Source organism: Pomacea canaliculata, linkage group LG11 (genome assembly GCF_003073045.1).
Source record: "Pomacea canaliculata isolate SZHN2017 linkage group LG11, ASM307304v1, whole genome shotgun sequence".
NCBI classification, from domain to species: domain Eukaryota; kingdom Metazoa; phylum Mollusca; class Gastropoda; order Architaenioglossa; family Ampullariidae; genus Pomacea; species Pomacea canaliculata.
This window is the reverse complement of record NC_037600.1, coordinates 1,602,330-1,624,440: the sequence shown is the minus strand read 5'-3', so window position 1 is coordinate 1,624,440 and position 22,111 is coordinate 1,602,330. Positions and strand designations below refer to the sequence as shown.

The 22,111-nt window shown below is 41.4% G+C and overlaps 1 protein-coding gene across 5 annotated transcripts in view; it reads left to right on the top strand.

Annotated features, from left to right (window-relative positions):
* The window catches only part of LOC112575967 (transforming growth factor beta receptor type 3-like), a 75,749-nt gene that overhangs the window by 41,024 nt on the left and 12,614 nt on the right, over window positions 1-22,111 (top strand). For 3 of the 5 annotated variants that reach the window (XM_025258147.1, XM_025258149.1, XM_025258148.1), the window contains exons 5-14: window positions 4,491-4,677; window positions 11,573-11,702; window positions 11,939-12,131; window positions 12,821-12,998; window positions 13,400-13,584; window positions 16,507-16,656; window positions 17,216-17,434; window positions 17,957-18,101; window positions 21,081-21,343; window positions 21,546-21,681. In XM_025258147.1, coding sequence (XP_025113932.1) covers window positions 4,491-4,677; window positions 11,573-11,702; window positions 11,939-12,131; window positions 12,821-12,998; window positions 13,400-13,584; window positions 16,507-16,656; window positions 17,216-17,434; window positions 17,957-18,101; window positions 21,081-21,343; window positions 21,546-21,681 — 1,786 coding nt within the window. The remainder of the gene's footprint in view (window positions 1-4,490; window positions 4,678-11,572; window positions 11,703-11,938; window positions 12,132-12,820; window positions 12,999-13,399; window positions 13,585-16,506; window positions 16,657-17,215; window positions 17,435-17,956; window positions 18,102-21,080; window positions 21,344-21,545; window positions 21,682-22,111) is intronic. The other 2 variants (XM_025258150.1, XM_025258151.1) reach the window with 2 other exon arrangements.

The following is a 22,111-nucleotide window of genomic DNA, read 5'->3' as shown; positions in this document are numbered from 1 at the left end:
GGTAGGCCCACCCAAATTATTTTATCAGCTGGTATTTTATCGAAATCTTCCCTTCTGATAACTTTCTCCAACATAGGTAAATATGGCGAAGATGATTATTAAGTTCAACAAAAATATACTGTTTTGAACAGGAATAATAAACTGGAATGATAAAATGGCTCAAAACTATTTCACATTGTTTGTCATCGAGTGATCATGTATGAATAGCAGAGGCTATACAAAAGAAACTGAATATCACAATCATCATGGTGCCATTCGTTTTTTTATCATTGTTATTGAATAAAAATAAATCAATGTTTGAGTGATATCTTTTCGTCAGAATAAATAAGGTTGAGTGTCGATTGAGATTATTTTTTATGTTTTTCGTTTTAGTTGTAGATTTCTCACTTCCCCTTTGATCAAAGCACATGCACCGCCACTTTTTTGTCTAGGGGGAGAGGAGTGGAATTCCCGCTATGCCGGTTTGTTTTGCCACTGAATGTGTTTGGTGCCATGAATCAGGAGTTAAGTTTGCCCATGTCCTTGAATGCGATCCCTCAGCACTTTGATCTTTTGTTGTTTACGGTAAACATGACAACACGGCGATAAACGACTTCAGCATCGGGTGTGTTTATTTTCCACCTCACATGCACCCCTTTCTCTCGCCCTCCCACCCACAACACACCCCCACACATGATGGTTGAAGACGCACCCCAGCTTGTAGAAGCCGTACATCTGAAGGGTCAAACCTCTGAAGTACCCGGAAGTCCTATGTAAGTGTATTGGTAAACACGCCGGGTGTATTGTTCTAATTCCAGCCAGCCACCCACACCAACAGTTGCCCTTGTAAGAGCCTGAATCCAACATTAGATGGAGCTGTCGTAGATGTGGTTTGAAATGGGAAGTGCTTCCACCTCAAGGCGATTTCGCACTGCGGGGGTGTTGGGGAGTGGGTTAGAAGGGGACAGGAGGGGTAGAGTAGGTGTGGGAGTGGAGGTTGAGGGATAGCAGTCTAGTTAGTCAGTTTTTTCCAGTTTGTAATAATTACCTGTTTGTTAATATTGTATATATACATCAAGAATTTGGATGACTTGTCGCCATGGTTACTCCCAATGACAGGATACATACACTCGGGGGGTTGAGGCCGTCAGTCTGTTTGTCTAAGACCTGTTTGTGTTCATGTGTTTTCACTGCACTTACACTTGTTTGTTCCCCCGATATGAACATGAGAGAAGGTAATTATATTGATGTTCAGGCTGCTATCAGTAGCCTTTACGTGTTTGAACTTTGCTCTCATGATGATTTCAATAAGGGGGTTGACCTCATGACCTCGACCTCTCTGCACGCAGGAGGGTGGGTGTTAGTCTCTGCCTGTGGTTGTGACAGAAAGTATTGCTGCACCGACCCTCTCGCCAGATCGGTTCGTGTTTTCTTCAGAAACAGATCGAGGAATCCATCGATTCCTTGGACCACTCACTGTTGCCACCTTACCCAGCATGCCCTGCTAGTGTCAACGGCAAGCGACCCTCCCGGTCTTTTTTTCTACAGCCTCCCTCCATTATTTACCAGATACAATCGCCAAGGCTGTACTAAAAGTCGGTCTTTTCGGGAGCATGGAAAAAAATATGTTGGTCTCACCTCCACATCCCACAACAACAAAGCGGTGTTGTTACCAACGATCCCTGCAGTTGGGTTGGGGGTAGGGGAGGAGGAGAAGGGAGGAAAAAAAAAACAATGGACAAAAGGGTATCTTTTTGCAGCAACACAAGTGACCGACTTTCACTCTCAGGTCCCGATCGCAGTCTGGGAGGATGTGAAGATAGCGACCCGCGAGCGAGGGGTGTGGCTGGCCCCTCTCCTCCTCTCCCTCCTTCCAGTGCACGAGAGACTGAGCGACGTCAGGTGTAGCGGGGTTGTCGTCGAGTGCTGGGCACGAGGGAGGCAACAGGCGTCGGTCTGCCTTCATGACGACTGCTGTTCTTTGTTTAAATTATTATTATTTGCATTGATTTGCGCGGACAGTCGGGGGATACGTTGGCACATATCGAAATGTGCACAGCTGGATACACTGATGTGTATGCGTCATTTCTTTCTCTCTCTCTCACACGCAACGGGTCGTAAAATGTTACATTCGCACACAGACGAAGAAAGAGGAGGGTATAATTATGTATCAGCGATTGTATATACAGCCGTGTTTGTTGTCCCTGTTTCGACGAATATATTGATGATCGTGTGAATGAAAAGTGCGGTGATGCGTGTCTGCTTTTCATATCCTGTTCCGGTCAAGACTTCGTGTGAAGCCGGTCAAGGTGACAAACCTGGCTGCGTCCCTCAGGGATGGGTTAGGGTTAGGGTTAGGGTGTGTTAGCAGGTTGCGCACGGCGGACTCACGTGGTGTGGTACACAGAATAATTATCGACTGTGACGGCCAAAGTGAGTTACAGGTGTGACGGCAGTTGCAGCTGTCTGGTGATTGACCTTGACCCCTTGCCTGCAGCTCCAGCGCCCTTGGCAGTGCAAGGCGTGACCGGAGAGCCCGTGCGGGAGATCACGTGGGTGAGAGAGAGAGATGGAGCGTGCACGTGCGGCACAGTAAACGAGTTAAGAGTCAGTTGTCAGCTTCCAGCGGCCGAGCCTGGGCACGTCTCTGTCTCTCGTAAACATCTCCCACTGTCTCACTCTCTCTCACACACACACACGCAGGGTCATCACGTGACCACCCTGGCTCCGAGCGGAAGGGAAGAAGGGCGTGTGCACGGAGCTCGTGTAGTGACGTCACAACCAGTTAATGTAACCCTCTATTCTTCCTCGTCTTCACATCCTTTCCTCTCCCCCCATCTCCCTACAGACGTGCACTTTTAGTTGTTGATGGGGTGGATGGGGTGGGGGAGCGCGGAATAGTGTTTTCCTCTCCCACCTCATTGGCTCCAATTAAGTGTGAAGACTTTGTCATGTTTGTGTTCGGTGCACAGGAAAGGAGAGCAAAGAGAGGTTAATGAAGTATGACATCGTTTGCTCAGGTTTTTTTGGGGGGAGGTTGTTGTTGCTCTAATGCGGTGAGAGTTGGTGCAGGCCAGGATGAAACATCTGTGGGAGAGAGAGAGGGAGGGCGGGGATGTCAGGGATTAGTGTAGTTACATAGTTGAGGTCGTGTCCTGTGCCCCGGTCACATGAAGGGCATCTTACATTCCGTTTGATATGTACAGGTAAACAAGATTCAAGATCAAGATTCAAGATTCTTTTATTCTGTCGCCCTCCAGGGGGTATTGAGAAATTAGGAAGTATCAATGCATATACATTCACATTCTTATCATTAAATATAGGGTGTCTCTCATTTACATATATTCAAAATCATCCACTCATTCTTTCCTTTTTCCAATCATTTCGTGTAAACTTGGATATTGTAATCGAGTAGGTTAAAGCATCTGGACATATCAGAACATAGGATAACCACTCTCTTGTTCTCCCTCACTCTCTTTCACAGGTGTTCTGTATTCTTTACTATTTCTTTATCACAGGGGTAATGCACTCCCATCCATCCCTGTGTACAATATATCCCATACACACACGTTTTATCAATTTAACTAATTTACTGTTCTTAGTAATATCTTTACAAATTGAGATAGTCTACTAAGGGTCTTTTTATTTTTTGAGGCTAATAAAGCTTGGAATTTGTAAGCATTTGGGTTACGAGTATAGTAGCTTGGTAAGTATTTTTTTCGCTGGGTATCAAATTTGTTACAATTAAAAAGATAGTGGAATTCATCCCCTATGTCCTTGGTGTTGCAGAGTCTACAGAACCTTTCATTTCTAGGGATATCTGTTTGCCTACCTTTATTCACTGGAAAGTGGTTATTCAATGACCTAAATTTTATTATTATTAAACCTGTCACTTTCAAATGTCGACGTGTCGGCCAGCACACGTTTGCTTCAGGATTAAAAACCCCTTTATCTTTCATATCTACTGGTTTACCAGAAAAGTTTCTAAGAATTGGAACAATCATTTTGTGAATACGATTCCGTTCTGTAGCTTACAGTTCCTAAATATTGTTTTGCATTTTTTTTTTCATATTTTGTTCATTTAACCTTTTTGATGGTGATTTGCTCTGAATTGATTTCTGTCACTAATATATTTTTTCAGCTTTTGGTATTCTTGTCAATTTTTGAGCTATCTCTTTAATTCAAGCTTTATATAGATATACACGTCTTTAGTGTAGTAAAGTAGTGAAACTCTTGTACTGTTAACATCCCTTCTCCACACACGACAGCTCATATTTGGAAAGGGGATGCACGGGTTTTGAGTGTAACTGCCACGTGACCCGCTCGCCTCCCCTCTTTCCCCTAACTTTACTTCTTTCCTTGATTATTCCTTTCTGTCTCATTGGTACCGTCACAGATTATGATGATGTCTACAAAAGAAAAAAAAAGATGTTTAATGTAAAAGAAAAAAGAACTCATTGACGCCTTGGCGAGTTGCTGAACTTTGACCTTTGTGTACATTTGGTTTGCAGATTCCGCGCCACTCGACAGTAAGGTTCAAGAAGCGGCGAACGCGCGTGCTGATGCGGAAACGTCACAAGGCCATGCCCAGTCCGTCGGACGAACACAACTTCCTGAAGTGGGTGCGCACGCACTTCGGCGCCGTGACGTCCTACAGTGAGGTGGATGGCGACCGGCTGCTGTTCTTCGTGGGGCAAGGTACGAGCATGGTGGCAGCACATCCAGCCACCCTGCCTCTGTGTGCGCGTGTGTGTGTTCAAAACTCCAAGCTGTGGTACAAAGCTTTGTCGAAGGTTTCTTGGGCAAAGATGTGTTGAGCTAATGACATGACCTGACGCGTCAAAGTGACAAACAAACCAAAACCAAACTTGACACACTCGGTCGAACATATTGTTTTCATTAGGTTACTAAGCTGGCCTTAAGTTTCCAAGAATCTTCAAACAAATATTTGAAGCACAAACCACTGACATTTGCTGGCACAATTCCTGACAGTTCTTTGCCCGACATGCACGAAGCATTTGTAAAATGTGACCTCCGTGTGGCAGACAAAAAACACCTTGGCAGGCTCGTCCACCAGTTCTTACAACTCATTTTATGTTCTTCTGTAACATGTTTGTTTTTGTAATTTTGACAGTTATGTTGACCTAGCTCTCACCCAGTTCAGACGTGAAGAATTCATTTAAAATGTAACAACACATAAACTGATTTTCATTCATCCCCGATATTTTAACCACAAGTTTCAGCACGTGCAAGTTTAAAATATTTGTGCGTGGAAACGATGATCTGACGATGTTCGTAGATGACACCCAGGCCCTGCTCTGCTCTTTTACAAGATATCACCAAGTGCGCACCATACTTTTTGTGGGAAGGAGGAGGAGGAGGAAGAAGAAAAAGTACATCAGGCTGACAACTAGCAATGTGGTACAAAAATGTGATAACTAGCGCTGGCCCTTCAGGCGATGAGCCCAATGCTTATTGAAAACATTTTATTTTTGACATGTTTCTCGCTCGCAGCCACGCCTACCTGCTTCCATGTTCATTTTAACATCTCCGTTCATTTCTTGCTTCTCTTTCTTCGAGGGTATCTTCTGAAAGGGTTGGGGAAGAAACTTTTTTTTAACACTCCTACCCTCTCCTCGAACAGGAAGCCTGTCTCTTTTCTTCAACTTCCATCAGGGTGCCTGTCGGGAAAGGTCGGAGGAGAAGCGGGAGGTCTCCTTAGTGGATGTTTTGAGGCTCATTAAGGGGAAGGTTGAAGGCCCACAGGTTGCCGATCTTTATTGCATGGCTGGCCAAGATCTGATGGCTGTTAAATCCGTTGTTCGCGACTGTTTCTGTGCACGGGATGTTGCTGGCCTGCAGGCACACATACTCCCCGCCTCACTCCTTGACCCCGACCTGGGACAAACGCATAACACGCAAGGACTTGGTCTTAATCCAAGAACATCCTTTGTATTAACATAATATTGGGCTGGAAGCGAGGGCGTGTAGATTGTCATCGTTAATAAATCCCAAAATGGCAATGTGTGTGAGCTTTAGAGAGGTTTTTATCAATATATTCATAAAACTGTCCGTCACACATTCGGTCAACAGTCTCAGCTCGCCAAACACTCTTCTCGCCATCCCTTTTTTTGGCAAAACAGATTTCCCCAGAAATCCCTCCCCACCCCTAATCATGGGTCATATACCTTCTTTATGTCGCCATCCGTGCCACGGAAGATCCTGCAACAGTAAAGCTAAAGTTTCAGACTATAAAGTCCAGTTTGAGAAACCCTTGGCAACGTTTGTTTTTTTACCCATTCACCCAAGTCTTTTCGCTCCACCCAGACTGCATTGCCACGTACACGAGGATGGGCCGGGTGGGAGTGCTGGGAGGAGGTCGTGTGCCCCATGTTGTGCACAGTGTTACACTGCAGCCTCGGTTAATGAGGCGTAATGACGAGTCAAGCGTGAAGTATGTCACTGTCGAGGGCTTTTGTTCCACAATGGTCTCTGGGATACAGCAGCGGCGACCTTCGTAAACACTTGTGAATTTTCAGGACCCACCGATACTCATTGGTTTGACTCCCTCTTTCTTTTGAGCTTACTTGAGTATTGGCATGACCCTGTAGAGTAAACACTGCTCGATGGTTGTTGTTTTTTTCTATCTTTTAGAAGCATTGACATTTTTCACAAACAGGCTCTTGATAACGCACACCAATAAAACGCCTTTATCAAAATATGAATAGGTTTTTTATGGCCGCAACGGCAGTGAGGTGTAAGTTGTTCACTGTGACAAGGGACAGCAGGCAGGAGGGGTAGAGGTAGACCAACCCTCACGCTCCACCGTCATTTACCACCCCCTGAAAATCCATCTGGTGGCCAGGCCCCAGGCGAGCAGTGAATGGACGACACGTTCTGGTCGGGTAGGTAAGTGCGGCATCTTCATCCGGATGCAAGTGCAGGTGCAAACCCCGTTCATACTGAAGGCGTTGGCTACTTCTCCGGGCTATACAATCTCTCTTTCTCCCGATATATATTGAAACTTTATCCTTCAACGCATTGCAGTCTTCGCCCGTTAACCGTGTATATTTAGCTGTACGTGGCTTTCACGTAGCCGTAGGAGCCTGGAGCCACGTGATGGTTCAAAGGTGCGAAACCCGGTCTTTTACACTTGATCGCATCCTCTCATCACAAACGGTATTTTCTGGTGTGTTTTCCACTCATTGCCCCTCTCCAACACAGTGCAGGCAGCTTAACAAGACGTGAATGGCAACTGATTAGGAAAACTGCGTTATACCACGTGACCCCGCCATACTGGGCGTCGCGCCCCGCCCTCTTCCGGTTAGCGGCAGCTTCCGCCATGTGCAAGTGGTTGTGGGGCTGCTTGCGAACAAACCTGCAAATATTTGTGCGCCGGTCTTGGCCTTGAGAGTCCGCCATCGCCCGAAAGCTCACCTTTATGTACAGAGGAAACCGAGGTTTATTAGGCGTAAACTCAGGTTTATCTTGCGTACATTCTGGCTTACCAAGCTTAGAGGTTGGTCATGCATGACTGCTGACGTGGCCGACTGTAGCCAGGGATGTACACGTAGGTAGTGATCCGTGGTGTGCAGTCACTGCATGTAGAAAACACTCGTACGTGTGTGTGTGTGTTTACCTTGGTGAGGTGGTGTCTGGGGCCAACTGCACAACACATTTTGTGTTTGGCCTTAAAGCTAAAACAGTTTTATGGAAACTTTCAAATCACAACAAACCTTAAAACTTTTCTTATTAAAATTGTTTTAAATATTAAAGTCTTGTAAGCTGGACTTCCACTTCCATCAGCAACAAATATTCCAATTTAAAAAAAAAAGAAAGACAAACATTACAAATGGTGCAAGACAACTACTAATGTTTTGTTTATTTGTCAAATTCAAGACAAGTATAATAAAGAGCTTTGCATGCGCGGTGGGTGTGGCGTGCAGAATGAATAGGTGGGATATGAAGTCCGTCAGCGGATCGCCTCCAAACAGTCCACGTCGACCACTACCTAGAGATGATCACGATGAGACGACTCGACCGCATCCTAGTAAACAGCAACTCCAACTGTAGTTTATATTTGTAAACATCGCAAACTGAGTAGTTTTCTCTTCAGTACTCATTGCGATCTCTAAAGTAATTCTGGAGAGATCGGTTTGTTGTAACCACAACCACTGTCTTCGCTTCATTTCATGATGGAGTCTTTTGTTTATATGTAAACATGCACCTCGAGATCTTTCCTGAGGGCAGATGTGATAACCGCTGTCGTCGCTGTCAAAAACTGTTTTAGAACAGATCCCAGCTGTTTTGAATTCAGACGAGAAAAACACTTTAAAAATCATTACTAAACGGGGCATGCAACGCATGTAAACGAGTTGATAAAACGATTAAAATTGTTTCCTGTAGAAGTTTTTAAGTTTTAGAAACTTGTTATGCAGCGGGCCCCCTGGCCGTTGTCGGGGTTAGTGTTGGGGGAGTGACGCAGGCGCTGACCGCCTTCTCCATTGTGACCTTTCCTGGGCTAAGGTCAGGAGGTCAGGCCTGTCAAGGACGCACGTTTGCTTTCAGTGGATTTCCCCCCAAAAAATATTTCACTTGTGAAAGAAGCGTGTTGATAGTGTGTAGTCTTCTCTACAGTTTGATCGACCTTTGAGTCAGACACATCGCCCAGTAAGACCTTTGGCAAGTGCTTACCAGATAATGGTATTGCAGAGTATATAGTGGGCAAACAGGCACAGTTGCCATCAGACAAGGACATGCCAAACACGACTTACCTCTTGCCAAGTAGGTCAGCTACAGGGACTAATGAGAAGGGTGGCTTGGGGAGGGTGGAAGGCTCCAAGACCTGCCAAGGGAGGGGCTGCAATAGATCACCCGGCGTAGATTTGTCGTTAGATGAACAGTTATAGGTATGTGGAATGAGGTAGGGGTCACAGCAGGCGAGTTCCTCACCAGTCTTGTATTTCATTTTGTGTTTCATTTAGTTCCGGTTGGCCTTCGATATTCCCCAGACCACCGGGAAAACATTCTATGAATGTAACCGGCTAATTAAGAACAGCCCCGTGCAAGCACCATTAGGGCAAAATGTTTTTTTAAGTTCTCCTTCCCACGTCCCCTCCCGCCATGTTCTACGCGAAAAATCTTTGTGTATTACTTTTTAGGCTATGGAAGTTCAGTGATTAAACCCGTTGCATACTATTATTTCTGACCTTTGACCAACAAAACAGTCTGGCCAACAGTTTGTACTTCAAAACCCCCAAACCAAGTGTATTTCTTTTACGTTTCTAATTTTTTTAGGTAGAGATTCTCACCACCATGCTCTCTCTCACACATGGGTGCAGTCAAACACACTCATATCTTTTGCCCCGCACGTGCATACCTAGTGATGTGACCTGCATGCCAAACAAGACTGTTACTGTGAGCCACGTTCTGGTGTACGCCTGTGGGTGCTGACAGCCATCTTCCGGTCTGCCCCACTGGAACGGACGATTAACCAAAACAGTTCTTTCAAGTTTCAGATATCAAAGGAGGCTTGGTTTACAAAGTGGTTGACTGATTGGCTGTGAATTGGTCTCCGGTGCGCGAGGCACATGTTTGTGAGAGTTGGTGGTCGCCGCTGGTTTGGTGAGCAGGAAGAAACAGCACGTTGTAAGGCTGAGGCCTCTCCCCGAGATTTTTGTTTTCAGTGGGGGGCTGAATGAGGAGGGGTGGTCACAGGCAGCATTTGAGAGAGTTTTTCTTGTTCCTTTGGTCCCTCTTTGACAAACTAGTCTCGTGGCGGTTTCCGAAGCTTCTAAGAGAGGACATTAATTCTTTTTCATTCAGAAAATACTTCATACCCAGTACAAATCGCTGAACAATACTCAGTTCATCAGTTAATTTAGTTTCTTCTACACCTGCCCAAAGTAGAGTTTATTTAGTCAGCTGACTATAGAGTGTGTCTGCTGTCTCTTTTGACCATAAAGAAGTGATGCAGGCAAACCTGGTGATAGATTAAAGTCAGGAAGAGTTAAATCCGTTTCTGTCAGTTCACTGGCAGAGTTCAAAGGCATGGTTCTCCACAAAACAGGAATATCCAGTCTGAAACCTGGAGCTCAGCCGGCTTGACAGGCTTAACCATCCCACTAATGTGATGGTCAGCCCATATTGACCGAGCACTCCCACAGTTGCTGCTATCTTGTCAACAGCACAGATTGTGTGACACTGCAGACCTTGACTATGGACAGACTTGTCTTTGTTGTAGTGTCACCTTATATTTTCATGTATTTTCCTTTCTTGTGCTGCTTTTAAACTGCCTTTAAGCACATAATAAATAATATTGTTGGCCCAGTTAATGCTATTGTTTTCAAATTCAAACATAGCGCTTATAAATTAATTTTTAAAATTTTTTGTTTGATTAAGATGAGAAAGTTCTATATTACTGTTTTGAAGAGTAGTGTAAATATCATACACTGTGTAGAGATAAGGTTGCTAGCATGGATTCTTCCCTTTTAAATTTTTGGAAGGTGTCCCATTTTCAGGCAATTTTCAAATTAGTGAGTTTTATTCATTATGGGATAATGATGACCAAAATGGAACTGAAAGGCTCTGATCCTCGTATGTGGTTTAAAGCTTTGAATATTGAAGTTCTCACTGGGTTTTGAGAAGTGGTCAACCTTATTTTGTGCAAGGTCCCTAGCTGACTGGAAACATTTGCATATACTCAAAGCTCTTCCATGTGGCCTTCAGTGACATCAGTGGTTGAAAGTTAGGTTTATCTATGTGTGCTTTTTCTGTAAAATGTATCTTAATTTAAAATTCACATTGCAGTTTTGTTACAAACTTAAACATGCTTGTTAGCAGCTTTAGTCTCAAATTTGACTGGCTAGCCTTTAACAGAACCCTGTACTATGGTTTGGGTGGTCAGATACCTTTGACAGGATTTAGGTATCATAACTATAGATCAGTGCGTTGTCTGATATCTTTAAAACTGGGAAAGGAGTATAGGATTTTCCCATTAAAGATCACCATGAAGATGTGTCTGGTAAGGAAGACCAGGTGCTTGTCAGATTGACTTTGCCGAACAGAAGCTTTGGGAGAAAGATGGGCTGGATACATAGTGGTAATTCTGAGAGCTGAGAGATGGTAATGTCCTTTAGGAAATAAACTGACTGTAACAGCTAAGAATACATGGAAGCTGTATGCCAGACAGTAGGTACAACTAAATAAAAGATAAAGACAACCATGAATGATCTATAACCAAATTAAACTAGAAACTTGAATGAAGCTGAAGGAGAGATTCTGATAAAACTAATAGAAACAAACCTGTACAGACGACAGGTTTACAGAGGCAAAACTTATCTTCGGCTAAATAAATGATACCGGCAACCAGAAATGATAGACAACTAAAGTTAAAGTAACAAAATTAAATGATGTTGAAAGAAAGATTGTGACAAACAGAATCTTTTAAATTGCAGTGCAAACAGAAAAATCAATGATAGAATTACCCACTTGGGGCTTATGAAATGTTGTCCAACAAGATGTTTTGCTTCAAAGTTTGCCAGTTGTGATGTTAGAAAGTAGCTTGTCTATTAACAAACTTTATCCTTCTCAGCAGAAGGAACAAGCTCTGAGTGCCTATTAAACGCCATGATGCCCAGTCCTTTTGCCTTCATTGCGGATATGGAAAGACAGAAGAACGTAAAAGGATGCGTGCCATCTGGGATGCATAGTGTTCTCGAGAGGTAAGCCTTGCAGAGTAAAAGGCCTTTTGAGGTTTTGTCATCCTTCTGTTCTGTTTCCCTGAATTTTATCCAAGTGTTCAAATTAGTTGTATATTCATATATTATAATAAATCTAAAAGTGAATCTGATTGCTGAGTGTTTATATGCATGCACCCTGTGTGCACGAACGAGAAGCTTGTCAACATGTATTGCAACACTTGAAGATATTGATTGACATTTTTGCTTACATTTAACAGGCCTGTGTACATTATTGAACTGGAGGACATTCCTCAGAATGTAGTGATGTCTCCTGACCGACAAGTAGAGTTGGATATCATGCCAGCAGATGGCAAGAAGGTGGAACATGACTTTTACCTTGTGCTGCGATCCCCACACAATGTTAAGTGGATACTGCGTAGCCATCGTGTCCAGGGATGGATTGATGTAGTGGTGAGTGCAGAGAGTTGAAAAGATTTGCAAATGCCCCCGATTTAAAGCTCTTAAATGCATGTTACAACCAGAAATGTTTCTGCCATTAATTATTAATGTTACAGAAAGGATACTGTGCTTTTTATTTTAATGTTACACTCTTAAAAAATATATGGTCTGATTTGTATTTATGTGGCTTTTGTATTTAAGATTGACGTATCTTAATACTATTGATAATAATAAGAACAACAACAGCAATAAAAACCTCATGGCCACACTTTATTTCTTTAAGGGGTGGATGGGTATGAATAGCTTGATACAGTTGAAAAGTGTAATAATAGTTGAATAGCTTGATAAAGCTAAAAAGCATAATAGTTCAGCTTGATAATAGCTGAATAGGTTAGTAACAACTGAATATCCTGATAACCGGTTGTGATACATTTTGACAAAAAACAAACACTGAAGCAGTCAGTGTAAGCAGAGAAGAGTTAATCCTTCTACAAGGTTTAAGGATGTCTTGGGGTAATAGCATATGCATTGTATTTATGGATTTGTTTTTACCCTGCTTCATTCATATTTCAAAACTAGATTTCTTGTGCATGATATTACAAGGCAGGATATACTTGAATTTTGATTTTCTTCTTGCTACAAGGTCCATAAAATACTGTTCAGTCTGTTCTTTACATTTAACAAAAAAATACTGTTTACAGACGGATGCTGATGTTGATCTGCGAGGGATTCGCATGCATACCGTTGCTCTGCGCCGAGAGGAAATGGTGGCTTCGGGTGTAGACCTCATTCGTTGGGTGGACTACTACATTGCTTATGTACAAGCTTACACGCTTGTCAGCAGTGCCAATGTGGTGCATCTTCTTCTGCCTTCAGATTGTAAGTTACGGATTTCTCAGTTTTATGTAGCTTATGGTAATGATAATTTTTTCCATGTGCTAGAATTTACTTTTGATTGTTTTGAAAAAAAATCCAGCTATTTCATTTATATCCTGTAGATTTGCCATGACTTCAACTGTTTACTACTTAATAGAGATTTTTTGGGATGGTGAGGATGGAGTGGGGTGGTTTATTTTTACAAATTTTTACAAACACCATAACATCACTTTTATCTAATCTGGTGTGTTTCTTTATATTTTTGTGAAATGATGGCTTCCAGAAGTTCTAGTCTATGCAGAAAATACCAGTTACTTAAATGTGTGGCAAGTTTGAGGCATGTTTACATCATCTAAACGTATTGTATGACAGTTTTGCTGAGGGGCTTTCATCTCTATTTACAGCCTCAAAAACCAACACAAACCATTTGCAAAGTGGCCAGAACCATGGAGGGCTACCCACGAAGGAGGGAAATTCACCGAATCGTCACTCCACAGACATGAGGGAAGAGCTCAAGAACATCATCAAGACCCGCTGCGACAACAATGTCATGGAGGTCACTTTGCCGACCCTCCTGACTCAGGCAAGGGTACAACCCACCCATCATCACCTTCCCTAGCATAGCCGGCTTTCTAGGCTTCGCCTGCTTGGTGTGTGTGTCGTAACAGGAGTGGAGGAAAAGGGGTCCAACATTTTCTTATTTTGTGGCTGCTTCATCTCACTTATATGTATAAATTAACATGTCTGCATAATTTTCTTTCTTTCGGGAGATTTGAATGGCACTTTTCATCTGCCATCTACAGTCCTATTACCTGATTTAAGCCTGCAACTTGTTACCCCATTTAGATCTCGCTCAATCTCACAATTATATCATCCCCATCTGGCCCACCCTCATTATTGCACCATCCATCACTCTCACCATCTTACATTATTGTGTGACATTTTGGTCATATATTTTTGCCATTTCTTGTATCCTGGGGATAAAATTGTCTGTCACCTTGTGGTGACAAGCTGACATTTGCTCATGCAGAGACTTCATTGGTTTCATATTTTTGTTATGGCAAAGAGTTGTACTGCAATAAGAGGTGAACAGGGGAATCATATATTTGATTTTGGCTTAGAACCCAGAAAAAAAAGGAAAGAATTTACCTCCAGTGTTTTGACAGTAGAACCTGTAAATTGAGGAATCCTTTAGTTCCTATACATTATATTGGTTCCTTTCTAGAGGAAAACTTTGAGGACCTGTGATATTTTTAAGAACTGAAATTAAACCCCATGTATGAAGATGAAAGCATAGTGATTTATTGATAGCTAATAGTATTCATTGTTGTGAAGTATTGTTGCAGTGTGCTTATAGAACAGCCATGTCTACACCAGAGAAACAGCAGTTTTAGTTTTCTAAGGACCCTAGAATATTTACCATTATAATTACTACAATGCTCAGACAGCTAAGAGACAATTTCCAGGGTTACTTCCCAATATTCCATAATTGTTCAGACCTGTATATGTTTTATGGAGATTTTTTTTCATATGGCATCAGAATATAGCCATATAATCTGTTTTTATAACTGCTGTTTCGCTGGTTTTATTTGTTGTCTGTAAGATCTGCCTGCCATAGTTCCTTTCATTGCCACCAATATCATAGAAGTTACTGTACAAAATCACACATAACTATCACTAAATGCAAAAGTGATATACATGGACACTTCTCTCTCCCGGTCATAAAGGTTTTAGTGATTATGATGACAGTTTTTGAACTTCTAGTATATTTACAGTAACAATTGAATAAGCACATCTGGTGATGGGGAAGGGAGATAATTTACTAAGTGGCGATATCATAGGAGGGTTGCTGTGCTAACCACTGGTTTGTTTCGAGAGAAAAGAAGACAGTGTCAGACAACACGTGGCACATACATTGAGGAAGTTCCACTTACTAAAGAAAAAGAATGAGGAAATTCTTTGAAGGTTGTCTGCTAACCACAGCTTCAGCCGCTAATGACAGACAAAACTGCTGTAGCAGAGAAGTTGCTTTGAAAGCAAATGAAATTGCCAGCACGGTGCCCCTTCAGCAGAGGTCTTTCTCTCTGGGCAAAAATTTTTATCATTTTCAAAAAATAATTGTTAAAATATAACAAACTGCAGCTTTTGTTTTCATAAATATTAGTAGAATCGGAATTTTCTTAACTGGATTGCTTCAAGCTTGTTTTTCTTTCTTCGTCTTCTTATTTTTGTTAAGGACTTCAAGTAAATCGTCTATTTAAAAAAAAAAAAACTCAAGAAAACGTGGTTGTCATGAAGTGGGCTACTACACAAAACTGGACACTATCATCACAAATCTTGCCAAAAATCCAGTTTTTATGTCAAAACTACACGTGAAAAGATCTATAAGGAATCTAAACGCAGAGATAAGTGTTGCATGTGCATAAAGTTCAAGTGATTATTGCAACAAAGGTTGACGTGAAATCTCTGATTTCCGACATGCCAGGCAGTGACTAGATCTAGAAAATTATAAAACAACCAACTAAGCAATACCAAGAAAGGTAGCTTCATAAAAATAAATCCTCAAGTAATAGCCGCAGTCACATCCTTTAGTCTACTTATAGAAATGGAGAAATACATATTGACTAGCATTGTAAGACTGCCTTTTCAGTGACGTTAGCTCTCGCACAGGTTTTCGTAACAACGATGTATGAAACAACTCCTTTGAGTTAAGATTACAGCATGATCACAGTCTTCTTTTTTTGAGGGAGGGATAGAGGGAAGTAGGGGGCTTCAGTCTGCTTCTAGTCTCTCATATGTGTACTGTTTAGATACATAACATTTGCTGCTGAAATTAGCAATAAAGTTTATATTACTGACTTTAATATGCATTTTAATGGACCTATTAATGTGACCCATAAGAGGTTTTGCTTTATCTAATATGTATTCAGATTTTTTTTGCATTGATGTTTGGTCTGGCTTTGGTGTTTGTCAGTTTTTATGTCACATCTGAAGTTGAAATCTTTCTAAAGAGGTTACAAATGGATGTCTCAGTTCTCTGCAGTATTGATGGGAGGCATGATTTTTAAAGTTGAGAAAGGATAAGATGAGAGCAACAGAGGGACTTCTGTTCAGTTTACCAACCATATGTTATGTGCCTGAGTGACACTGTTTAAATGGGGTAAAAGGAAGAAGTATAAATTCAGATAAGCATGTAACCCAAATCCTATAATTTGCTTCTTCATCTGTTTTCATCTTAATGATACTAAGGGAGCTTTTTCTGAAATGACTCCCATAAAAGCTAGGTCATTATCACTCATAAACGTATTTGCATGCTAGTGTTTTCATGACAAAATGCATCTTGTTGTTCAGCCATGGTAGTTTCATTGGGAAAATATAAGATGCAGGTCAAGGTGCTAAACAGTCAAAGCTTGTGACATCTACCTCTGATGCTGCCTTCATTTGTGCATTATTTCATTTCTGTTTCAGGATCAGTTGCCTGTAAAACTGCATTATCACCTCTTTGTTTCAGGAACTAGACTTGTCGGTGGAACAGTTGTCATTGCTGGACGGCAGTTGCCGAGCTACCAAGAACCGGACAGATGTCATCCTTCGCACAGATCTGGACAAATGCAGGACCAGCAAGATTACAGTGGATGACATCGATGTGTATTCAAATGCTGTAAGTACTGCATCTTGGGCTTGTCGAATTATGGCTTCAGTGAGTTAATAGCATAGAAAAGCATTTTAGCTTGAGGATAAACAAATTATCGGCACAAAAACTTTTGCAAGGGCCAGAAAGAACTAAATATCACATCATTATAATTTAAAAGTAATCTTTCATTTGTTTAAATCAGTCATCTTGATGCATATCTGGTATGCATGTATTGATGCTGTAGGGATAAAACCTGACTGTATATAATATTTTAATGCATAAAAATGTGTAGGGGAAACATGTACCTTTTAATCAGTTGTACAGGTTAGTACATATTGGTTTTTGTTTCCATGTTATAGGCATTGTACAAGTGCACTTTATTGTTATTATTATGTTACCTACTGCTATACTGGGTATTAGAAAATTTGATCTTTATTTTATGTCACTCTCTTGTGCTTTTTTGCATTAAGATTTGTAGACCAGCAAATAAAAGTAAATAAATGTGAGATCAGCATTCTGGATGCTTAGCTGCTGCATAGTGATGAATTGTTTACTTGAAGCATAACATTTTTATCTTTATTTGCAGATTGTTATTCACGCATCAGGTGTTGTTGGTGCCCTGCTTGAAGAGGAGCTGGGAAGTGGGTACTTTGATTTGCAGGCCACATCTGGCTCAGGCTGGTCAGATGCTAACGGCGAAGGCTCAGTCACAACATACATCGATGATGAGGACTTCACGGCTCACAAGGTGGAGATAGACGTCCAGTGTAGAGTGCCACGAGCTTCAGTTACCGCTGGGGCAGAGGTATGTGTTTGTGCATATTTATTTATGGGAAACCACCAAGTTCATTATGGGTTGGTCAGTTTAGGGATTTTTGGTTGGGCAGCAGATAACATCGTTTTATTTACATGATATGGATCTTAAAATGATGGGAATTAACAGCTGTCTTTTGGAAAGATATCAAAACCTTTTTTTTTTGTGCCAAATGTCAGCTGTTATGATAAATCCTGATGAACATGCACATAAAACTACTACATTAGCTTCAGTCATCAGTAATAGCTTATGTCAGTCTTAGAAACCAATATAAAAACTATAAAAAAAAGTTTTCAGAGAAAAAAGATTCACAACACATCTTTGTGTCAAGGGTCAACATTATTAATTCAACAGGAACATTGACTTAGCCTTTAGCCAAATTTATGTTTGATTCTGCTTTTTTTTTTTAAGCTCTCGATTGTTTTCTTTATCGTTGTGAAATAAATGTTGATCGTTGTGACTGGCTCTGGAACCTTCATGATTACTCTTTGTGACTCCTTTGTTGTCGGTCAGGAGCAGAGTACCAGATCTTCAGGCCAGACTAGTGGCTGTGGAATCAGCGTGTACACAGACCCCTTCCTAGTGCAGAAAGTCTCATCTTTTCCTCTGACAGTCAGTTCTTTTAAGGGTGTCTACATAATCAGCAGTGCTCCAGCTGGTATGTGCTTTCCGCTGTGTACATGGTCATTGATAATATTTATCTTGCAATGTTGTATGCTACAGATTTGCACTATTTTTGTTGCAGGGTGTAAAGTGAAAAATCAACATAATGTACCAGACATGTTGTTTTTTAATTTTTTTTATATTTAACATGTATTACAAAAAAAATTTTTTTAAAGGGACAAGTAGGAACAATAAAAAAATTCTCACATCTGCTCCCCAGAGTGTGATAGGCAGCTTTGTATGATTACCACCTTTCAGCAAAATGTCTATTCAGGTTGCCACATTTTGGCTATTTAAATAAACAAAAAAATTAACACAATATCTTTGTCACAAAAATATAATTCAATTGAGTCTATAACTCTATATGATGAAATTTAGCTGAAATTAACTGTTGAAACCTTGAGGCAGTAGTTTGTGTTCATTTAGAAAATTCTTACATATCAGTTGATTTTCAAGGCATATTTTTGAAGTAGGACCATGGTGGAAATGTGGTACAGTCAAATCTCCCTACTATGCCACCTACCGGGACCGAGCAAAAGTGGCATAGTAGCGAGAGTGGCATAGTAGAGAGGGTTCGTAAAAAAGGCTTTATTTGCTCAAGTTACCCGTCAGTCCAAAGCAGGGGTGGGCAATTAATTTCCCAGGGCCACATGAGAAATTGGGATGGTTTTAGAGGCCGGACTAATTTAGTTAACTCAGTTTTACCAATATTGTATGTATAGTATATGTACTGGCGGGCGGGCCCGGTCAGAGACAGGAGCCTTTGCCCAAGTCTGGTCCAAAGCTCTCAAGAATCGTCGGCTTCGCTAGCTGTCTCCTCTATTCTCCCCTCACCTCTTCATCCTCCACCCCTCCAACCACATCCGCGCACCTGCATCCTGTCGCTAGTCGACTCCTCACACTTCCCTCTGTCACGTGGCTGTCACCCGGCCAGCGACCCCCCCCCCACATTGCCAGCCTCCACTCTCCCTGTGTGCGTGCTATGTTCCATCCCACCTAACTGCGATGTCCCACACTACCATACAGTATAGTAATCGAGCACTGCGTGGAATTTCACAACTTGTGCCTTTTAACAATCACAAAAAGTGGCATAGTAGCGAAGTAGGGGTGCATAGTAAATTTTTTTTACATTGAATTTATAGTCGGGACCGAGCAAAAGTGGCATAATACCGAGAGTGGCATAGTAGTGGGGTGGCATAGTAGGGAGATTCGACTGTATGTGCATTGTGATCTTCCTAATAGAGATAAAGATTATCCATCACAAGGAGGCTCAAGAAATAGTAGTACAGTGATACCTCGGTTCTCAAACATAATTCGTTCCGGGAGGACGGTCGAGAACCAAATTGTTCGAGAACGGAAGCAATGAAACCCATAGGAAATAATGGAAACTGGATTAATTCGTTCCAAGCCCCAGAAAATGCCTATTTACTGGCCTAATTTGTATATAATATGTAGAAAAACATGAGTCTCAACAAGAAATAAGAAATAAAAGTGTATTTATTAAAACAAACAAAAAAAAAATGTACTGTACAGTACAGTAAAATTGTGTTTCATTTACTGGTACTGTACCAAACTTTATGGCAGGAGGGAATGAATGTGGAGGGAGGAGGGAAGGGGGATGGTATTGTTTTTGAAGGGAGTCCTCTTCAATAAAAACAGAGGGTAACTGCTCTTTCGGGTGTTTCTGTTCTCTGTATCTTTTGCTGAGGAGAATCAGAATCTTTGCTCTGCAGTTGCTTGTCTGATTTCTTTACGGAAGAATTTGTCAATTGTTTGCTGTTTTTTTCTCCTTTGCAAAATTTTGCGGAAAGTGGACATAACATTGTCATTAAAAATGTTAACTGCTCTATTTGCTACCACTTTATCAGGGTGATGTTGTTCAACAAAATTTGCGATTTCTGCCCATTTTGCACACATTTCATGACTCTCTCCACAAAAACGTGACTCTCTCTCTCTCTGCACTCACACTGATGACGCAAGCAAGGCGCGCTGGGCAGAATGAACGCCATTCGGCTCAACTCGGCTCATCTCGGACGTTCGGATGTTCGAGTTCCAAATATTTGTTCGGATTCCAAGACAAAATTTTCTCGAATTTCCTGGTCGAATACCGATTTGGTCGAAAGTCAAGGCGTTCGAGAACCGAGGTATCACTGTATTTTTTTATGATTTTGTCATACCAAACTGTCAAAAAGCATGTGGAACATAATAGCTGTTTTGCACACTTCACACAAAGGAATTATATTTGAGAAAGACCAAGCATCTTTCTGATTCAGCTTTAAAATGCAGGATTTATTTCCTCTCTGTCTTTAACTTTTTGCGAATGTGGAGGAGTGGGGGAGGGAATAAAAGACATCACACATCATGTCAGGTGTGAATGCTGCAGCAAGGTGAGTTGCTGGCTGTGGTATGAAGGTGCAACCGTATTGTATTATTAAACATTTGGGGATGAACAAAATTTACCTAACATTCTTTTTAACTTTTCTAACCTTTTCACAGAATTTTAACGATTTTTTTTTTTTATATTATGTATGGTTTCAGTCTTCTTTTTTTTAAGACATTTATAGCCCATGGGAGAATTATATAGAAGCACATGTGAAAGAAGTACTGTATTTTTATTGTTTTTAGTTTCATGTACTTTGAAGTATTGCAATAGCATCTACGGTTTTTGACAGTTTGATGAAATATTGTAACGATGTGGGTCACTAAGGTTGTTGCTGAAAAGAAGGGAAAGAGTCTTATCTTTTAATGTGGGTAAGAGACAAGTGTATGAAATGGAGACTGTGTTAGTCGAGTTATGGCTTTAAGAAACTGCAGTCTTGTTGTGTGAGCTAACAATACTTGAGAGATCTGTCCATTGTGATGTAGATGTTTAAGTTCTGCCACAGTAGGAAGTACATCCGTCAGTAATTCTTGCTGCATATGACCATCTTTCATATTCCAATCCAGAAAAAAAACATGTTGTCATCTCTTGCAGATTGGCAGTTGCATGTGCTGCTGGACAGTTGCTGGGTGTCTAGATGGTCGAACCCCTTCAGGTCAGACCCAGATCAGATAGACCTTGTCCACAATGGCTGTTTGCGCTCACCCAATTTGGACTGGTTTAAACCAGATAAATACTTTAAGCAAGTCCAGTACAGTCCATCTGGACTGGTGATTAACAGGATTTTGAGTCATGGCTCCTACCTCCACTGTCAGCTGTCTACTTGTCATGAAGAGACTGGATCTGCTGAGCAAAAGGTGACATGAATAAACAAAAGTGTGTTTTTGTTATAAATAGCCACATTATAGCTGTCATCATTTTTTGAAAGTGAAGTTCATTAGGAAGGCTTTTGAAGTAATATGAATTTATTGTTGGGTGATGCACCCAGCACTGCTGTTTGGATTATGCATCTGTCATGTGTTAAGACTGTAACTGTAAGGTAAATGATTTTTCTTTTAGTGTCCTCCTGAGCCAGCTGATAGATGTAACTCCGGGGTACTGCCTAATGTTTTCCCACGGCTGGACACTAAGACCTGTGGTGTCTACACTGTAGGGCCTTTGGAGATCACTGCCAGTGATATACAGCTCATGCCAGGTATTTAATTGTTGGTGGTCCTACTGGTATATATATTTTTGTTCTTCTACTCAGGTTTGGTGTATGCAGTTATTATTTTCACAACTTCATTGATTTTGAAAAGGCATTTGACAGAGCCTGGTAAGAAGGGTTGTAGCTCACTGAGTGCTGTACTACTGGATAACTAACAGTGGGCATTCATCAAGGAGGCCCTCTATCTCCTGTATGGTTCAAGAGCTTTTTTAGGAACATCCTTCCAGAAACTCTTCATAGCTGTCACACCTCCATTTCCATCAGTAAGAGGTCCATCCATCTGCAGCCTAAAATTGTCAGGCAACATTGAATTGATAGCAGGCATAAATAGGGAGCTGCAATACTTTACCAGTAAAATGACAGATGATATTAGTGTACGTAGATGGAAATCTTCACTCACAAGAGCAAAATTTTAGAG